At 48.1% G+C, this 19,222-nt stretch overlaps 1 protein-coding gene and 1 pseudogene across 2 annotated transcripts in view; one reads left to right on the top strand and one right to left on the bottom strand.

Annotated features, from left to right (window-relative positions):
• Window positions 1-14,810: 14,810 nt before the first annotated feature.
• Window positions 14,811-19,222, bottom strand: part of EFNB1 (ephrin B1) — a 67,181-nt gene continuing 62,769 nt past the window's right edge. The window contains exons 4-5 of the mRNA XM_081897926.1: window positions 18,196-18,324; window positions 14,811-16,114 (exon numbers count right to left, since the gene is read on the bottom strand). Coding sequence (XP_081754052.1) covers window positions 15,726-16,114; window positions 18,196-18,324 — 518 coding nt within the window. The 3' untranslated portion in view covers window positions 14,811-15,725. The remainder of the gene's footprint in view (window positions 16,115-18,195; window positions 18,325-19,222) is intronic.
• On the top strand, window positions 16,814-18,186 carry LOC309362355 (protein S100-A6 pseudogene; annotated as a pseudogene). Its single transcript has 2 exons — window positions 16,814-16,841; window positions 17,031-18,186. The product of its transcript is annotated as a protein S100-A6 pseudogene (transcript).

The raw sequence follows: 19,222 nt of genomic DNA, 5'->3' as shown, positions 1-19,222 counted from the left end.
GATGCTTCAGTTGACATTCCAGCATTGCAAGGAGTTGAACTAGATGACCCTCAGGGTCTTACCAACTCTACAATTCTATGATCTTATGGTTTGCTTGGAGGGACCTCTTGCCTGAGGTTCAGTTCACAGGGTGACACTCCAAGAATCAGAACCTGGTCTTAGCTGTGATTCCTGCACTGAAGAGGGCTGGACTAGAGGACACTTGAGGGTCCGTCCAACTCTACCATTCTATTATTCTTTACTGGACCTTGGGGCAGGGTCCATCTGCAATCTCCTTCCCCACAGTGAAGCACTCATGGGCCTTCAAGAGGTTCTTTGGACTAGCGTCTGAAATACTTTCTCTACTCAGGAGGACACCTGCAAAACCTGACCCCAGTAGGAGACCCCTCCACAATCCTGTTTCCTTTGGAATCAACCAACGTCTCTCTTCTTTGCTGGCTCCAGAACATCGCAGAGACCTGGGAGTCCTAACGACAGTCAATTCTGCAGCAAGAACATGGCACTCAGCTCACTGCTGGGGGAAGTGGATGGGGCAATTACACCAGCCTGCAAGAATTGGGGGTGGAGGTGAAATTCTAGATGCCTGCACTACATCCCACCAGAGTCTGAACAGAGCTGAGTTCCACAGCGGAGCAGAGAAACACAGTCCAAATAACTTCCAGCAGGATCAAATGGGTGAGTGGTGAGGTGCATTAGCCCTTTTGCCCAATTCATCAAGATGGGACAATCTGAACTTAATTAAGTGGAGGATAATCCTGCACCAGGAGCCCCCTAGTGCAGCAATGTAATAGGCAAGAGAGGTCATATCCACACCAGACATTCAGGCACTTGAAGAGTCACAGTTTCCCTTCCAGAAACCCCTGAGAACTGTAAGAACATAAGAAGAGCCTGCTGGACTGAGCCAATGGTCTACCTAGTCTAGCATTTTGTCCTCACAGTGGCAAACCAGGTGCCTCTTGTGGGAAACTAGCAAGCAGGATTTGAGCACAACAGCGGCTCTCCCCTCCAGCAGTTTCCAGCAGCACCTGAGCGAACTACAGTTCCCAGGATTCATCTGGGGGTGGGGGTGACCAAAGTGATTGGGAGCGACTCCCCTATGAGGAAAAGTTGCAGCACTTACTTTAGAGAAAAGGCAACTAGAAGTGACACAATAGAAGTTTATTGAATTACACATGACTCAGAGAAAGTGGATAGAGGTAAGTGTTTCTCCCTCTCTCCTAACACAACCAATGAAGCGGAATGTGGGAAGATTAAAAACAATTAAAAGGACTTCTTGGTGAAGCTGTGGAACACGCTTCCACAGAAGGCAAAGATGACCATCTACCTGAATGGCTTTATAAGAGGATGAGAGAAATTCATGGAGGTGGAGAGGGCTATTGAAGGCCAAGGTGGCTATGCTCTGTCTCCATAGCTGGAGGCAGCAATCCTTATGCTTACCAGTTGCTGGAAACCACAGGGGGGGAGAATGGCTCTTGGATCCTGCTATGAGTTTCCCATTGAGGCATCTGGCCATTGTGAGAACAGGATGTTGGACTAGATCAGGGGTCTGCAACCTTTAAGACAAAAAGAGCCACTTGGACCCGTTTTTGAAGAAGAAAAAACTGGGAGCCGCAAAACTCGTCATTATAAAAATAACTTTTTTGTCATTTTTTTATTATTTCTTTGTTTGACCCCTCAGAATTACTCCTCCTCATAGAAATAAACGGTAAATTAACAAGTTACCTTTTTGTGTGTGTGTTCTTCACTCCCCTTCAAAACAGTGACCAGTGTACATGCCCCCTTTCAATGTAGCAGGCGGGCGGGAAGATGACGTCGGGAAGGTGCGTGACTAACGCACGCACTGCCCCCATGCGACGTCACAGCCAGTACAGCGCCCGCCACAGTGGGGAGTGTCGGGGCGCACAATGCGCCTCCTCCCCTTGCTAGTATCCACCCCGGAGCCGCGGCAAAGGTGTAAAAGAGCCACATGCGGCTCCGGAGCCGCGGGTTGCAGACCCCTGGACTAGATGGTCCATTGGCATGATCAAGCAGGCCATTCTTACGTTCTTATGACTGGCCTGGAGGGCCTTACTTACTTATTTATTTTCACTTATAGCCCAGCTTTTTTTCTGCAAAGAACTCAAGGCAGTGCACATACGGTAGGTTCTCCCCCTTCTCATCCAGTCCCTGCAACAACCCTGCAAGGGTAGCTTAGACTGAGAGGCAGGGACTGTAACCTAGCGTCACCCAGTCAACTTCATTGAGTGTGGATTTGAAACCTGGTCTCCCAGCCTCACAAGAACCCTATGAGGTAGGTCAGGCCAAAAGACAGCGACTAGCCCTCAACATCACACCCAGTGAGCTCCACAGCAGAATGGGGGTCTCTGCCCTGCTCTCTCACAGGTCCTAGTCCTGACACTCTATGCACTATGCCACACTGGCTTCTCCCAGGTTCTTCCACACATGAACATCCCAGTGCAGCTTTGCAGGGTTGGCGGTCAGGTCAGGTCTTGCATGTTGCAAATGCACTTTACACCCCAGCCCTTACATTATGCTGGAGGAGAAAGGAGACTGGCCATCCTCATCCTTACTGCAACATCTGGCTCGGGGAAATTTATCAGCAGGGAATTGCATCATTTTAATCTTTAAAGCATCTCCCTCCTCCCCTGCTAAAACCTTTTCCCCCCTGCAGAATTGCTCAAGGAAAGGAGGCAGGTTTTTTGGGGGTGGGTGGAATTACTCCCCTCCCCAAATGCAGAGGCGGTAAAGGATCTCTTTACTGGCAAGCAATGGGGGGCTGGGAAGGGGCTCCCCAAATGCCATTGAGTGCTGAGACAGAAGAGGGGGGGCCTGAACATTCATGTCAACGAGAGATTAGTGGGGGGAGCATTTTAGGTCTCTTGCCAGCGGCCAGGTTGCCATGGTGACCTGCTCAACCTTTCAACATCAAAGGTTTGCCTGTCAGTTTCCTGCCATTGAAGTGGGAGATGGGAGTCCCCCCTTTTTCCTCTTCTGCAAGCCCTCCTGTGGGGCAGGAGCGGTGTGTGGTGAAGAGCAAAGGAACCCCTCCTCCTTGAGCAGAAGGCAGACTGGCCTGGCACGAAGCCAGCCTCTACCCCCACCTTGAAACTGGCGGCCACTGACTTCTGGAAGCCCACAAAGGACCCTCACCTGCCAAGCTGGGGTGTTTGGGGGTGGGGGAATGGAAGAAAAAGAGCTAGCCCTGGGAATTGGGGGCAGGCTTTGTCCCTGTGACAGATGTCAGGATTTCCACTCAACTCAGCTTTCCACACCAACACAGGCCACCCCCCCACCCCAAGGAACCATTTTTTTTTGCTCCTTTCAACCCTTTCTCTCCTCTTCTTCCTCCTGCTAAAGACTCAGGTTCATCTCGTGGGAATTGAGGGGGGAATGATGCTACTTGCCAGAAGAGAAGTAATGGGGCCCCACTTGGACGCTTGCAGCCAGCAAGAGAGAACAGCTGATCTGTCCTTAGAAGCACAGATTCCACTATTGGTTTCCCTGATTGCAGGGTGGGGGGTGGCATGTCTGCACGAGGGAATGGCCACATTTTACACATAAGAGACATTCCAGCATTGCAGGGGGTTGGACTAGATGCCTCTCAGGGTACCTTCCCTTCTATCATTCCATGACATACAGATATAAGAAGAGGTTGATGGGCACATGTAGCCCAGCATTCTGTCCTCACACTGGTCAAATGCCCCAGAGCACCTAGGAAGCTAGGTAGGCTACCTCTTTGCCTGGAGCATCATAAGAGCCCTGCTGGGTCAGGCCAATGTGCCATCTAGTCCAGAATCCTGTTCTCACAGTGGACAACCATATGCCCATGGTGGGAAACTTGCAGGCAGGATTCAAGCATAAGAGCCCTCTTCCCTCTTGCGTTTCCAGCAACTGGGATTCAGAAAATTGCTGCCTTCAACAGTGAAGGCAGAAAATGGTCATCATGCCTAAAGGTAAAGGTAAAGGGGACCTTTGACCATTAGGTCCAGTCGTGACTGACTCTGAGGTTGCAACACTCATCTCGCTTTATTGGTCAAGGGAGCCAGCGTACAGCTTCCGGGTCATGTGGCCAGCATGACTAAGCCGCTTCTGGTGAACCAGAGCAGCACACAGAAACACCGTTTACCTTCCCACCGGAGCGGTACCTATTTATCTACTTGCACTTTGATGTGCTTTCTAACTGCTAGGTTGGCAGGAGCAGGGACCAAGCAATGGGAGCTCACCCCGTCACGGGGATTCAAAACGCCAATCTTCTGATCGGCAAGTCCTAGGCTCTGTGGTTTAACCCACAGCGCCACCCGTGTCCCGGCCATCATGCCTAGCAGTTGCAAATAACCCCTTTCCCCCTCTAATGTGTCTTTCTCCCTGGTCACCATTTTGTATCTCTGCACTCATTGTGGGGTGAAAATGGGAGCAGCACTCATTGTGGGGGCTCGTTGTGGGGTGAAAATGGGAGCAGCCACAAAAATGAAATAATGAAATATTTTTGCAAAAATATATATATTCTATGTGGGCCTTTTCCTCTTTTTCTTTTCCTGGAGGAAGGAGGGAAAGAAACATCTCTAAAATTCTAGAGAGTTTTCCAGAGGAAAGGACTTTCATGGAAGGACTTTGCCTGGCTGGTGCACAGTGGACATTATTGAATCATGGAATTGTAGACTTGGAAGGGACCCCTGGGGTCATCTGAAAAAATGCTCCGCAATGCGGGAATCACAGCTAAAGCAATCATGACAGATGGCCACCTGACCTCTGCTTAAAAGCCTCAAACAAAGGAGAGTCCACCACTTTCCAAGGGAGTCTGTTCCACCATTAAACAGCTCTTCCTCGCAGGAAGTTCTTCCTTTCTTGTCATTTGAACCCATTGGTTTGGCCCTCCCATCTGGAGCAGCAGAAAGCAAGATTCTCCCATGTGACTCAGGTATATGAAGATGGCTCTCATGTTACCTCCAAACTCCCACAGCCGTCCCTCATAAGGCTTGGTTTTCAGACCGTCATCTTGAATCACCCTCCAGCTGATCAGCTGGGGCACCCATAACTGGACACAGTACTCCAGGTGGGATCTGACAAAGGCAGAATAGTATGGCACTAATGCTTCCCTTGATTTGGGCACAATACTTCTCTTGATGTGGTCTAGAATTGCATTGACTTTTTTTTGCTACTGCTGCTGCATCATACTGTTAACTCATGTGAAGCTTGTAGTCTAACTAAGACCCCAGGATCCTTTTTGTATCTGCTGTTGACAAGCCAGGTGTCCTCCATCTCACATTCCTGCAGCTGGTTCTCCCTGCTTAAGTGGAGAACCTGACATTTGTCCCTGTCGAAAGCAGCCTTGGCAGACCTAAGGAATATGTGAAGGCAAGTATGATTTTTGTCTAGTTATATTGATATTTTTGCAACCCCATTTTTCTTTCTTTTCAGCTCATTTCCTTTTATGAAGTAGAGGAGACACTAGATATTAATATTATCTATACTGCATCTGCTGTCCATCAATATGTGCTTCACCATTTCTCCCGCATTGTGTTTGTTTTATCGTTTTCTAAACTATGTGCAAAATTGATAAGAGAGTATTTTTTTTAAGAAGTTTTGTTAGTTTTGGCCCAGTTCTCCAATCTGTTAAGGTCATCTTGAATCCCAAATCTGTTTTCTGAGGCATTACGTAGTTACCCCTCTCAGTTTGGTGTCACCTGCAAATTGGTTGAGCATCCCCTCAATTCCTTCACCCTAGTAATTTATAAAGATGTTGAACAACAATGGGCCCAGGACAGAACCTTGTGGCACCCCTCTTGTCCCTTTCACCCCCAGGACGATGAGGAAAACCATTAGTTTGGGTTCAGTCAGCCAACCAGGTATAAACCCACCTAACAGTTACCTCATCTGGCCCACGTTTCTGACACACAGCAGGAACCTGCTTTACACGAAACGAATGTGGCATCGTATATTCCCTCAAATCCTTTCCACCAAGATTGCATGTGACAGAAAACTCAGCCTTTCTTCACATCTTGCGTGGTGACTGCCATATTAATTTTGCATGCAAGAGCAAGCAGAGGCATGGGGGCTCTTCTCTGGATTGGTGTCACCAGAGACAGAGATGGATCTGGAGTGGAAGCGCAGCGTATGCTGAAGGAGGAGCAGAGGGCTGTTTACATTGCACAAACATCCCACTATGAGACAAAGAACGGTCTGTAAAATTGCACATCTAAAAATATGGGTTTTTTAAAATATATTATTAGAATCATAAAATTAAAGAGCTGAAAGGGACCTGAAGGCTTATCTAGTGCAACCCCCTGAAATGCAGGAGTGTTACATGTAGTCACATCATTTTTTCTCAAGCCATAAGGGAGCAGCAAATCGAAAAATTCATAACATAAGAAGTTCCCTGCTCAATTAGGTCAATGGCCAATCTAGTCTGGAGTCATGTTTTCACAGTGGCCAACCAGATGTCTCTGGGAAACCCACAAAGAAGACCTGAGCACAAAAGCCCTGTCCCCTCTTGCAGTTTCCAGCAACTGAGATTAAGCATTGGTGCCTCCAACTATAAAGGCAGAGCATAGCCATCATGGCTAGTTGCCCTCAATAGTCCTCTTCTCCATACATTTGTCTAATCTTTTTTGGAAGCCATCCATGTTTGTGGCCCTCACTGCCTCCTGCAGAAGGAAGTTCCATAGTTATCGATGCACTGGGTGAATGACTTTATCTGTCCTGAATCTTCCAGCATTCAGGTTCCTGGGATGTCCATGAATTCCAGCACTAGGAGAAAGGAAGTAAAGCTTTCCCTATTCCCCTTCTCCAGGCTATGTGTATTTTTAGGATTTTTTATGATCCCCCTATTCGACATCTTTTTCTAACCTAAAAAAGTCCCAAACACTGCAGCCTCTCTTCACAGGGCAGTTGCTTCACCCTCTGTATCATTTTGGTTGCCCTTTTCTGAACCTTTCCCCCCCCCCAACTCTGCATCATCCTCTAGATGCTGAGGCAACCCAAACTGTACTGAGTTTTCTAAATGTGGCTACACCATAGATTTCTATAATGGGGAGTCACTTTGCCCCCTTGATCATTTTAGCAGGCTTTTCCTATCACCACTGCACCTTGCTTTATCGTCTTTCTGCTCAAAGACGCATGGAGAGGCACAATTAAAATACGAGAGACAAATGATCCTTTAGGGATCTTAAAGTGAATGCAAAGGACCACAAGAAACTCACAAAGTGCCCTATGGATGTTAATTGTTGCTGTTCCCAAACCCCACTAATGCAGAGTACTGCCAGTTAGGCTACAAATTATTTCCCAGGCCCAATTCAAAGTTCTGGTTTTGACCCTTAAAGCCTAATGCAGCTCAGGACCCCAATATCTTGAGGGCCATCTCTCCGTCTTCTCTGGCCTCTCTAAATCTGCAGGGGTGGCAGCTGATGTGTCTTGCCTTGGTAATGGACTGGATGAGAGCCAACAAACTGAAGCTCAATCCAGATAATACAAAGGCACTGTTAGGGGGTGGTTTCCTAGAATGGATGGGTGGGAGGTTGCCTCCTCTTGGTGGGGTTACACTTCCTCTGAAGGAGTGGGTACATAGTTTGGGGATACTTCTGGATCCACTGCTGTCGCTTGAAGCTCAGGGTGGCCTCAGTGGTGCAGAGTGCCTTCCGTCAGCTTCAGCTGGTGGCCTATATGAATAGGAAGAGGCTAACTGTCTGGTAACCTCTACTACAACATGTTATACATGGAGCTGCCTCTGAATATAGTTCAAAAACTTCAGCGGGTGCAGAATTTGGCGGCCAGGTTGCTCACTATACAATGCCAATTCTGGCCTGACTGCACTGGCTGCCAATCAGTTTCCAGGACCAATTCCAAGTGCTGATTTTGACCTTAAATGGCTCAGGACCGCAATACACCAAGAACTGCATCTCCCCATATGAGACCCAGACTCTGTGATCATCATCTTGAGGCCCTTCTTCATGTGCCTCTTCTGCAAGACCTGGAGGAAGGCAACATGAGAAGGGGCTTTTTTGCAGTGGCTCCCTGACTGTGGAATGCTCTCTGGGGAAGCTCACCTGGCACCTCCATTACTTATCTTTAGGTTACAGACAAAAACATTCCTTTTTCATGATGCCTTTGTGTGTATGGGATGCTTTAATATTAAGCCCCCCCCCCTTAAAAATGTTGATTCTAAAATATATATGTGCTTGGATTTTGGTTGCTATGACCCAAAAAAAGGGTGACTAATCATAGAATCATATAGTAGGAAAGCACGCTAAGTGCTCATTTAGTCCAACCCCTTGCAAAGCAGAATTCACAGCTAAAGAATAATAGAATTGTGAGTCTAATCTTCAACAGGTCATCTATTCCAACCCTGGCCATGCAGATACGACAGCTAAATTTATTATTTATTCCTTGACCCGGTTTCTAAAGGAGAACAACAACAACAAAAGACACAGAAGACCACCAAATTCCATAGGAAAAAATATTTTATTAAACAATATATCAGGCTCCATCATGGCACCAGGGAATCAAAATCCCGTTATTACTGATTTTACCAGTGACAATGATGTTATGATAACTGGGTGAGAACAGTGTGTGTGTGTGTTTGTGTGCATTGAATGAATGTCTACGAAGTGACAAGAATGTCAAGGAAAAATTAAAAAGATGTAACTGTTCCATTAAGTTTGATGACACCCATAGGGCCCCCAGCATTCCCTGAGCCCCTGGCACAGAAATATGACAATGCTGGAAGCCAGGATGGGATCAACCAGTGGCAGCCTAAGTTGCTGCATTCTATGCCCCCCACCCCACCCCCAGCATAAAAACCCAGGGGGGAAAACCCTTCTGTGAGGGAGGGGTATTAAACTAAAGCTTCAAGTTCCCCTACCGCCTGCCCGCCCGCCCCCAGTGAAAACATAGTGAGGGAAATCACAAAAAAGGGAAACGGTTTTTTAAACCTGCGTCCCACGGGGGTGGGGGGCTGGCTGGATGTTGCAAAATTAGGGTGGTAGAGTTGGCAGGGGTGGGCCACCCACCTGGACCACCCAGGCGAGGAGACTCACATCCAAGGGAAGGAAAAAACGGAAGGTAGCATTTATCACAGAACTGCAGGGTTGGATGGGTCCCAGAGGGCAATCTGGCCCAACCCCCTGCAATGTGGGAATCACAGCTGAAAGTGGCATGGGATGAGGTGGCTCACAAAGGATGTATGTGGATGGGTGCAAGGCATGGCACTCTCTCTTGAGAGGCTGTGTGTACTAACACAGTAGATACTCAACCCCCCTATGAGATGGGCTGGTTCGCGTCTCTGAAAGGTCAAAGATGCTGGGCTTGGAAGTGTGTGTGATGCTGTGTGTAGATGGCTAAGCTTTCAGCACATGTTAACACACACTCCTCTCTCAGCCTCATTGGCACAGGAGTCCCACCTCCCAGGGCTGGCGTGAATGAAGGGGGTTCTGCAGTCCCAGGCGGGCATGGCTGGTGATATGCTTTGCTTAACATGCGGCCAGGGAATTGGGGGGGAGAGAGACTAGCTGGATGCAAAAACTGCTGATTCAGGGAGAAGAGGAGACACTGTACTTAAGAACAGACCTTGGCTATCAATTACCAGGATTCAGGAGCCTTGCCGCTTCACAGTGCTCATTCGCACAGGAGCGGAATAAGGCTGTGGCCGTGGCTTCTGCTCTCCCAAGTCTGACCTGGCAGGGAATGTGACCAGGACACAAAGCCGTAGGTTGGAATTAGAGAACTGTAGGAAGGGACTCCAAGGTTCATCTATTCCAGCTCCCTGACCACTAGAGATTGTACAGAGCCAATTTATTTCTGAAGGGCAAGCAGGGAACCTAACAATTTCAGGGGGAAATGACCAGCATCCTAAAGGAATTTCAGCTCCAGGGAAGGCTGTAAATATTTATGAAATGCCATTCCAGCCCCATCCAAACTGGCCACCCACTTCTGCAGGGGGGGGGGGGAGAGGACTGTGACAGATGCAGGACTCCAAAATGAATCTGAAACAACCATTTTCAAGCAGAGGTTTTGTTTGCCAACCCAGAGATTGCCAAATGGTCAGTGCCCATCCTGTGTCTCCTCTCCTCTCACACAGGATTGTAGAATTTGAAAGGACCCCAAGGGTCACCTAGTCCAATCCCCTGCAACACCATCTGATGATGCCCTTTTTTTCCGACTGGGACTGTTTTTTCCACTGTGGATTCCCCGCCTGGCTTTTGGGAGGGTAGCACACAGGCAATGACACCCCATGTTTGATGGATGAACCCTGCTAAGCCGGACTGCAGCATGACAAAATGTTTTACACCCGTTCTTGTGTGTTATTTTTTTTTTAGGTTCTTATTTGTTTTGTTTTGTTTTTCTAAGAAAAAGCAACCAGAAAATAATCCAGAGTTTATACAAAACATCTTTACATTATATTTTTTTTCCAAAAAAAGACTAGATATTTACACAAAATAAAACCTCAAAAATACAGAAAGAAATGTTCTTCTGAAGGGGCGGGGTGGGGAGAACAACAACAAAGAAACTGTTTTAGGACCCATTAAGTCAGACACACACAAAAATATCTGATCCTCCTCCTCTCCCCCATTCCCCTTTTTTTTTGGCTGCCCACAACTGAATGAGTTTGTTCCCTTTTGGACGAGGACCAAAACTAACCTTGGCGTTGGAACCTCCTGCAATTGATTACACACAAACCAATGGCGACAAGTGATGTCAGGAAAGATCTTACTGATTATGGTGGCAAGGATCACGGACAGGAGGAGGGCAAAATTCCCTGCAAAGTCAGTTTTATGGAGGGGAACTGCCTCCCATGTTGTGGTGGACACGTACATGTGTTTGACGTATTTCCCTCCCTATGCAAAGATGAAGAACATGCAATTTCCACGGTTTTCTTACAGGAAATCAAGTTTCTCAACGTAGCACATTCAAAGAGAGTGATTTCAGTTCCGTTCAGCCTGCCATTTCATACCTTCCTGTTTCTTGTTTGCCTCCCCCCACAGGATCTGCTATCTAAGAAATGTATCTATAACCCCCCCCCCTTAAAAAAAATAGCAAAAGAAAAACCCTGGCCCCCTTTTTAAAATGTCGTTTTGAGTCTGACACAAACTCTCCCTGACTTGGAAAACAGTGTGATGACATGGTAAAGCCAGCCTGGATTTGGTAGTCCTTGATTTCCAAAAATCGCTGAACGGACCCTGGGACCCCGCCTGACCTGCCAGTTAAATCAAGAAAATGGACAGATGTATTTTTCCAAGGCAGTATGATTCGAGAAACCAATTTGTGCTGCAGGGAAGGTAAGAAGCAAAATGCAAACCACAAAACCTTAGGCTGAAACCAGCATCATCCCTTCCAATCTAGACCTGGGGTTGGCATTTCCTGCAGATATATCTACCACCCATGGATGGCCCACGGCATTTTGCCGCTTGAGGCAAAACAGGAAACAGTTGTCCCTCATGCCATCTCCTCCACTGCTTCTGGAGGCGGTTTGGAGAAGCCCCAGTGAGTGGAAGATGAAAAAGGAAGGAGAGAAGCAGGGGTGGCAGCAGCAGAGACGATGGTGGAGGTGGGAGAGAAGCAGAGGAGATGGGTGGGAGTGGGCCAAATCTGCTGTCCCTTCCCAGCCTGCCACCTGAGACGAGTGCCTCACTATGCCTCATGAGTGTACCAGCCCTGCTACCACCCACATTCTAAGACAGAGAGTTCTCTCCACCCAAACCAACACACACTGCTTTGAACAGCCTCGAAGGACCCTACATTTGTGGCACCAAGAAAGGGATCGTTTGTATTAGGAGGAATGGAGAGATTTTCAAAAAGGAAGGAAGGGGGGAAAGCTTCAATTCTTTTTTTAAATAAAAAATAATAATAGCAATAACAACAACAACAACAATAATAAAAGAGACTGTTGGTTATTTGTGGAGTCCTGAGAAACCTGCCTCCTTGGCTGATCTCCACGGAGCATGCCTGAAAAAGTGCAAGGTTTACCTAAAGCCCTTACGGGATTTCCCACCCACCAACAGCTTCCGGATCCTGCATAGAGATGGGGGGAGAGTCAGTGCATTGGGGGTGGGGGCAGTGGAGGTGGGGTGAAAGGCAGGAAGAAGCCAAACTGCATTGGACATGAAGAAGGTGCAGCTGAAGTAGCCCAACTGGGGAGACCTCAAGAGATGGGTGTGTTTGGGTGTGGGTGTGTGATATGTGCACCTGCTCAATTCTTCCCAAGTCCATCAAGCCTCAGATTATTGCCTTGAGCAGGAGTTTGTATCAAAAGGGAAAGCAGGGAGGGTTTAAGGGCATAGCATGCTGGCAGCTGTAACGGGGGTGGAGGGCGCCCTGCTGCGGTGTCTCCAGCTCCCTTAAAAGGCCCTCCGAGACCACCTGGCCTAGTCAGTTTGAAAGCAAAAACTACCTATGAAGTGGAGAAATAAGGCTTTGATGCAAGCAGGGAGGGCAGGAAGCTACAGCCTCAGGGAGGCATGGGTGCTGGGCCCATAGGTGTGATGGAGGGACGATGTTTGTGTGTCTCTCTCTCCCAGAGTAGTGGGGGCAAACCAGGCTTGGGCCTGGGGGTGGGGGGGTGTTCCTCCTCCCCTACACAAAGTAAGGCCTCTGGCATGACAAATTCAACTGAACAAATTGAGGGCAAATGGCTCTCATTTGGTGGGGGGGGGGAATGCCCCCAAACCTTTAGAACATCACAGCCCAGTTGTGGATCAGGCAGATTAGGTGTGTTAGTGATCAAGTGGAATGCAGGGCTCACCACCCATGGAAAATGTGCTAACCCATCTGGAGACATGGGACATGGGGACAAGTTGGTGGGGAGGTGTCTGTCGCCAGGCGACAAAAGGAAAAGGTTGGAGCAGGGTCTTTGATTGGCGCTTCTGCCCTGATCTGAGCACCCAGCTGGGAATGCTGGTGTGATCAGAGGACGAGCTGAGCCCCGCTTCTAGTGCACAGCAACAGGGGCCAGGATTCCCAGAATGCCAGCCGACCATCAAGATTTGTTCCCTCTCTTCCGCACGTGAGGCAAGCTGCAGGACAGGCAAGATTCCCCACCCCAACTGCCCTAGGGGTTGTGGAAGCCACGGCTGTGGTTCCTTCCACTGGGGATGCGCCTCAAAGTCAAGAAGTCTGACTGCAATGGGCTTCAGCTAGAACAGCCATGTTAAGTTGGGCTCTGTCCTATTGCAATAGTATCTCATAAACTCAGGGCCCCTAACTGGATCTGATGAAGCTTGCTGTAATGCTCTTGGTTCTGTGTTTTATTTAAAAGCTGTTCCCTCACTTGGGTAATGAACTGGTGGTGGAGAAGAAAATTCTTACCACGCCCTGGGCAAATAAGAACCTCAGTGCTCTTGCTAAATGGGCTAGCGGGCGACATCAGTGATGGGCTCTCTCCCTTCCATACCATACGGAGTTTGTCTGAGGGATGACGTGGTCCAAAAGTCTGTCTTTTCCGACAGAATTTTTTTTGGGGGGGAGGTGTTGCTGGGTTTAGATACAGACCTCTTGTGAGAACGGATAAGGTGACGGCTTTCTCTCTCTCTCTCTCTCCCAGCCCCCTCTTGGCCTCAGACAACTGGCTTTTGTCACTCAAAACCATTTGAGACTGAATCGCCCCTCCAGCCTCAAAGTTCGTCAACTCCTCTGAGCTCACTGCTTGCTGGACACACCACGCCAGCAATGTTGGGATGCCTGAGAGAAGCGCTTTTGCACACCTCAAGGCAGCTTCTGCAGAACAGAAAATGATTATCTGCACAGGCCTGCACATGCATCCCTTTGTTCTCACAAAATCCCGCAAAACTTAAAGCAGACTGCATCATGTGGCATTTTAATTGGTGCCAAGAACCAGGAAGCAATGTGGTCTTCAGTGCCGGAGCCCCCTGCCTCTGAAAAAAAAAAGGTGGTTAACAGTCCCTATCTGTACAACTTCCGAGAGAGATTAAGGGCTCATCCACATTTTTGCTTGACACCGTATTTTGATCATATCATGGACCGATTCATTCCCTCAGGTCTAAGAGCTTTTCTCGCCGTTCTGCTGCTGTACCTTGTGAAAATCCGGTCTTACCCAGTGAATCAGATCTTATCAGATATGTGGAAAATCTGAAGAGGGATTTTGCTTACCTGAGCTTCAGATCAGCGGGTGAGATTGGATTTTCGCAAGGCACAGTTGTGGAACAGCAAGGAAAGCGCATAGACACAGAGGAATTAATCGGGAAAAGACGCATTCCAAATAAGGGCCAAGCAAAAGTGTGGACGAGCTCTAAGAAGCAGGATGAGGACACTAGAAAGGGTAAAACAGAGGGCTTGATTCCTAATGCCTAGGGTCACTGGGTTAGAGAGCAGGTGCAGGCCTCACTGTACAGTGGTACCTCGGGTTACAGACACTTCAGGTTACAGACTCCTCTAACCCAGAAATAGTACCTCGGGTTAAGAACTTTGCTTCAGGATGAGAACAGAAATCGTGCTCCGGCTGCACGGCAGCAGCTGGAGGCCCCATTAGCTAAAGCGGTGCTTCTAGTTAAGAACAGTTTCAGGTTAAGAACGGACCTCCGGAACGAATTAAGTATGTAACCAGAGGTACCACTGTTTTGGTTTTTCGTCCATGGAAAACGGAAGTGCTGAACATTGTGATTCTGCTTTCCTTGCAGCAGCAAAACACGCCTTGTAAGCCAGTGGTTCAGTTCTCCCTGAACGGACCCTGCAGAGGAGGAAGGTGGCAGCCCATGTCTCGGACAAGATACAAGGCAGCATCCCAAACGACCCTCCCCAACACCCATTATACACATGATCAAAACTTTGACCCTATTGCCTAACAAGCCTGGAGGTGAGGGATCTTTTTCTGTTTTCTAAACTAAAAATAAAGAAGACAGACCCAAACTGGAGAGAGACGGGGAGAGAGAGAGAGCTGCCCCGAACGTCCAAGAGCAGAAGCTCAAAATGGCAAAGAGGGTCAATGGAGGAGAGGGGAGGATGCCGGTCTCCAGGGCCCTGGTGCAGCTCCCGTCTGGGGGAGTTATGTGTGTAGCAAATAGTTAAAAGAAGCTTGGGAGGCTGGTGGCAGCGACTCTGAGTTCCAACATTCTGCGACTTCAAAAGGAAGTTACAAAAAAATTAATGTCGCGGGAGAAAGTCAGGACCAGACACCTCCCCTCGCTTCGCAGGTTCTCCATCTTTGCCACACCGGCAAACAGCTCCCTTTCCAAACTTATCCTGGAGACCAGGTTTAAGGACAGCTGACCTGGCGTGAACAAACACACACACATTTACACCCCGCCCTGAGAACACCTGAAATCATAAAAGCTTGGAGTAGTGGAATCGAAAACAAAAAGGGAAAGAGTAAGTGACGGCGACGGCAACAGCAACAGCAACGTTCCCTGGACATGTCCGAAGAGCAAGGGAAAAGGCACAAAGCCCAAGCACGGACAGCAGTACGTGCTGGGGGGGAGGGTGGCGGCGAAGACCTCGGCACTCCCGAGGCAGGAGGGTCTGCTGGCGAGGTCCTTCTTCCTCCTCCTCCTCCTCAACTACAAAATCTCCGAACTACAAAACTAAATTACTGGAGAAGAGGGAGAAGGGCGTGAGGGACAAGGGTGCTCTGCGCTTCACCGTGGCAGCGGGTGGACCGCCTCCTGCCCTCTGCCGTGCAGTGCAGTCGCAAGCACGTTTCGGGCAAGAGGGGTTCCTGGCAGAGGCTGCCCTGCCCTCCTGAGCCCCAGTTTCTAGAAAGCATTTCCAAGGCTGCTGCTCCCTCAAACCTTGTAGTAAATGTTTGCTGGGCTCTGCGGAGGCATTTCCTGGACGATGTAGACGGGGTGCCCGTAGTCCCCGCTCACTTTCTCGTAGTGAGGGCAGTAGTTGTTCTCTGTAGTCCGCAAGGGGATGATGATGTCGCTGGGCTCCGAGCCGCCGCTGCCGCCACACTTGGGGCTGGCCAGGGTGCTGAGCGACAAGGCCTGCGCCCGCTGCTGCGTATGCTTCCGGTGGCGCTTGCGCAGCTTGATCAGCAGGACCACGAGGAAGATGATGATGAGGATGAAGATCACGCAACCCGCCCCGATGGCGGCGAAGACAGCCACCTTGGAGCTGAAGAAGCCGTTTCCAGGGCTCTGGCCATCCTGGCCGTCCTGATTGACGTGGTCTGCGGGTGCGAGGGGAGGAAAGAAAAAGATGGGGGGAAATAAACTTTGGTGAATTGGCTCTGGGCTTGGAAAAGGTTTCTAGAACAGCAATCAACCTAAATCTACTAACCAAACAAAATTTACCTTAGCGATCTTTAAAAGAAGCTGGATTTATTTTGAACTGAATTCATGGTTTTATTATAAAGTAGCATGGAAAAATGCAAGCTCTGATACCCTTAACAAAGTTTTGTTAAACACAATGGGGGAGGATATGTGGCTTTTTGACATGGGAAGGGTTTGTGTGCCAACATCTCATTCCAGTATCTTTTTAAAGGGCTGAATTGATCCATCAGTTACATTAAGCAATGTAGAGTGCAATTTAAAAACTAATCCTCTACTACCTAATTGTTGGAGGGGATGTAATAAACTCAGTACAGGCATCCCCTCCCCACTAATCTGCATCCTATTATGTTTCAAAACCTCCAATTAATCATGGAATTGTAGAACTGCAGAGTCAGAAGGGACCCCACAGGTCATCTAGACAAACCCCCTGCAATGCAGGAATCACAGCTAAAGGATCACAGGATTGTGTGTTGGCAGTAGGCCACAGTCAAAGGGGCTGCAAATTTGCTGTTCTGGATTCGATTTGGGATCTTGCAATTTTGACGAGCTCATGTTTTTTTGTTTTTCTTTTAAAGGAAAGGAAGTTACTAGTTGTCATGATTGTGTGCGTGTCATTATATTACAGTTTGTCACCAAAACTATTATGTATTACCCATCCTTGTTTCTCAAGAAGAAAAGGAAAACGAATGAAAGAAAAATAAAATAAAATGGCATGGGGGTGGGGAAGGATCATATAAAATTCTATAGTGCTGTGAATGAAGTAAAAGGAAACTTAATCGTCATTTACATTGTCATTTTTTTAATGTTCATGAGAACTAGTATCTTCTTTTCCTTTAAGAAAGACCCCCTGCCTGACCACTTTCCTCTTCGTTTCCTGCCATCCAGCACCAAGCCCCTCTTGCTTTGGATCTCACACCACGGCACACCCTCTTGACCAAGCTACTGGTTTCCTGGTTGCCGCTTTGCACAAATATTAAGGCAAGGAAGGCAGTAAGAACGCTCTAAATAGGAAGGAACTAATCCAGAAAGCATATAGAATTGAAATGAAACTGAGGGAGGTAGAGATCCAGGGACCGATGGAAGATCCTGACTGCAACAGGGACCAAGAGGTGAACTTCCTGGCACACGTCACTTTCCTGGGTGCCTTGGCAATGATTTATAATGAAGCTTTGTGTTCGTAAAAGTGGGTCCCAGTGGTGTCATGGTTTTACGTCCAATAAAATTTAAGTTTTGTAAAGTTATTTTTAAAAGATGAAGAAGACCCCTTCCTGAAACCATGGAGAATCACTGCTGCCAATCCATGTAGACAAGATGGAGCTGGATGGATCAAGACTGTGACTCTATACCAAGGCAGTTTCCTATGTTCCTATTTAAATCGGGCCTCTATTCATGAGGACTGGAGCCTTATTTTTAAAAGAAGGGTCATGGTGAAAGCAGCTATCTCTATTCCTATGGGGAAGTAGCTCAGTGGGGACAGAGCACTTGCTTTGCCTGCAGAAGGTCCCAGGTTCAATCCCCAATTGGCATCTCCAAATAGGGCTGGGAGAGAGACCAATTCCTGAAAACCTGGAGAGGAGTTGCTGCCAGTCAGTGTAGACAAAGCAGAGTGAGATGGACCAAGGGTCTGACACTGCAGAAAGTAGCATCCTATGCTCTTTTACAACAGGAAATACAGTTATTTTGTGAACAGACAACGTACATACAAATGACTCTGTGGACTAACACTGAAATGCTGCTTTGGAAACTAGAGGCAGGCAGACCCAAACTGACCACGCTGAAGATCTTAGTGGGCAAAACCTGTATTTTCATACTTGCAAGGGGCTGGGTGTTTCCAGGAATGAGTACTTTTGTTTCACGGAAACACTGCACCATGGGGTGCATAGTCTGAAATATCTCCCTGCATCATGGGATTTATAGTCTCAAACATTTCCCTGCATTGTGGGGTTCATGGTCTGATTCCTATGCTCCTGCTCTGTACCTGGCTTCCCAGGGTCCTCCACAGGTGGGAGCCGGTTGCGTGGGCTCTGTGTGGCAATTTTGACTGTATTGTCAGAGTCCTTGCTGGGCCGGCTGGTCGTCAGCTGCTCGGGCATCACAGCATTCGGATCTAGGTACAAAGACAGAAAAAATCGGGATGATAAAACTGGGCCCAGAAAGAGAACATAATCTCTCTTGCTGTGCACCTGACCTTTTGGGAGGTGAGTACCAGGTCGGATTATTTTATCAGCAGAGGAGCATGCAAGGTTAGAGCATGCAAGGTTAGGTTGCTGCTGGGTGTCATAGATCAGGGAAGTCAAGCAGGCAATATAGATCAGGGAAGTCAAGCAGGTGACATGCACTTAAGAGGTGGAAGGAATCCATACAACACTAAAGGACAGGAGTCTGACTTTGAGTTTGACCTGCCACTCTAAAATCACATGATTCTATGGCCTCTGTGCTTCTAGTTCTCATGATTGCATACTCAATAGCTTAGAGGGCTGTGCAATGTCTATGAAGGTCTCAAAAGTCCCACAAAGCAACGGGGACTGATTCATTTGGTCTGAATTCTGGGGTCTTAGTGTGCGTGCCATGCCTCATACGCAGATGGCTATATTCCCTTCCCTACTTGATATATCAAAGTCTCACTGAACTACCAACTTTCATTTCAACCTGTTGAAAAATAAAAATAAAGTTTCAACGATTGATCCTTGGAAGTCTGTGTGTACCCATGAAGCTGAATCATAGAGTTGGAAGGGACCCCAAGGGCCATCCAGCCCAACTCCCTGCAATGCAGGAATTGCAGCAAAAAAATTCCTAACAGGTGGTCATCCGACCTCTGCTTAAATACCAACAATGAAGGAGAGTTCACAATTCTGGCAATGAAATTAGGTTTTGATGCAAGCCCAAATATCCTGAGCCACAGTGCTCTCAAGCCCATGGACTTCCCAGTTGGTGGGACCCTCTCTTCTGAAGGAGGCAGGGTTTCCAGACAAGGGGGTGGGGAACAGAGGTGGTGGAGGCAGCAC

The sequence above is a fragment of the Podarcis melisellensis genome (genome assembly GCF_964234715.1).
Source record: "Podarcis melisellensis genome assembly, chromosome: Z".
NCBI classification, from domain to species: Eukaryota; Metazoa; Chordata; class Lepidosauria; order Squamata; family Lacertidae; genus Podarcis; species Podarcis melisellensis.
Note: the sequence above shows the minus strand (reverse complement) of the source record. Positions and strands in the feature narration are given on the sequence as shown.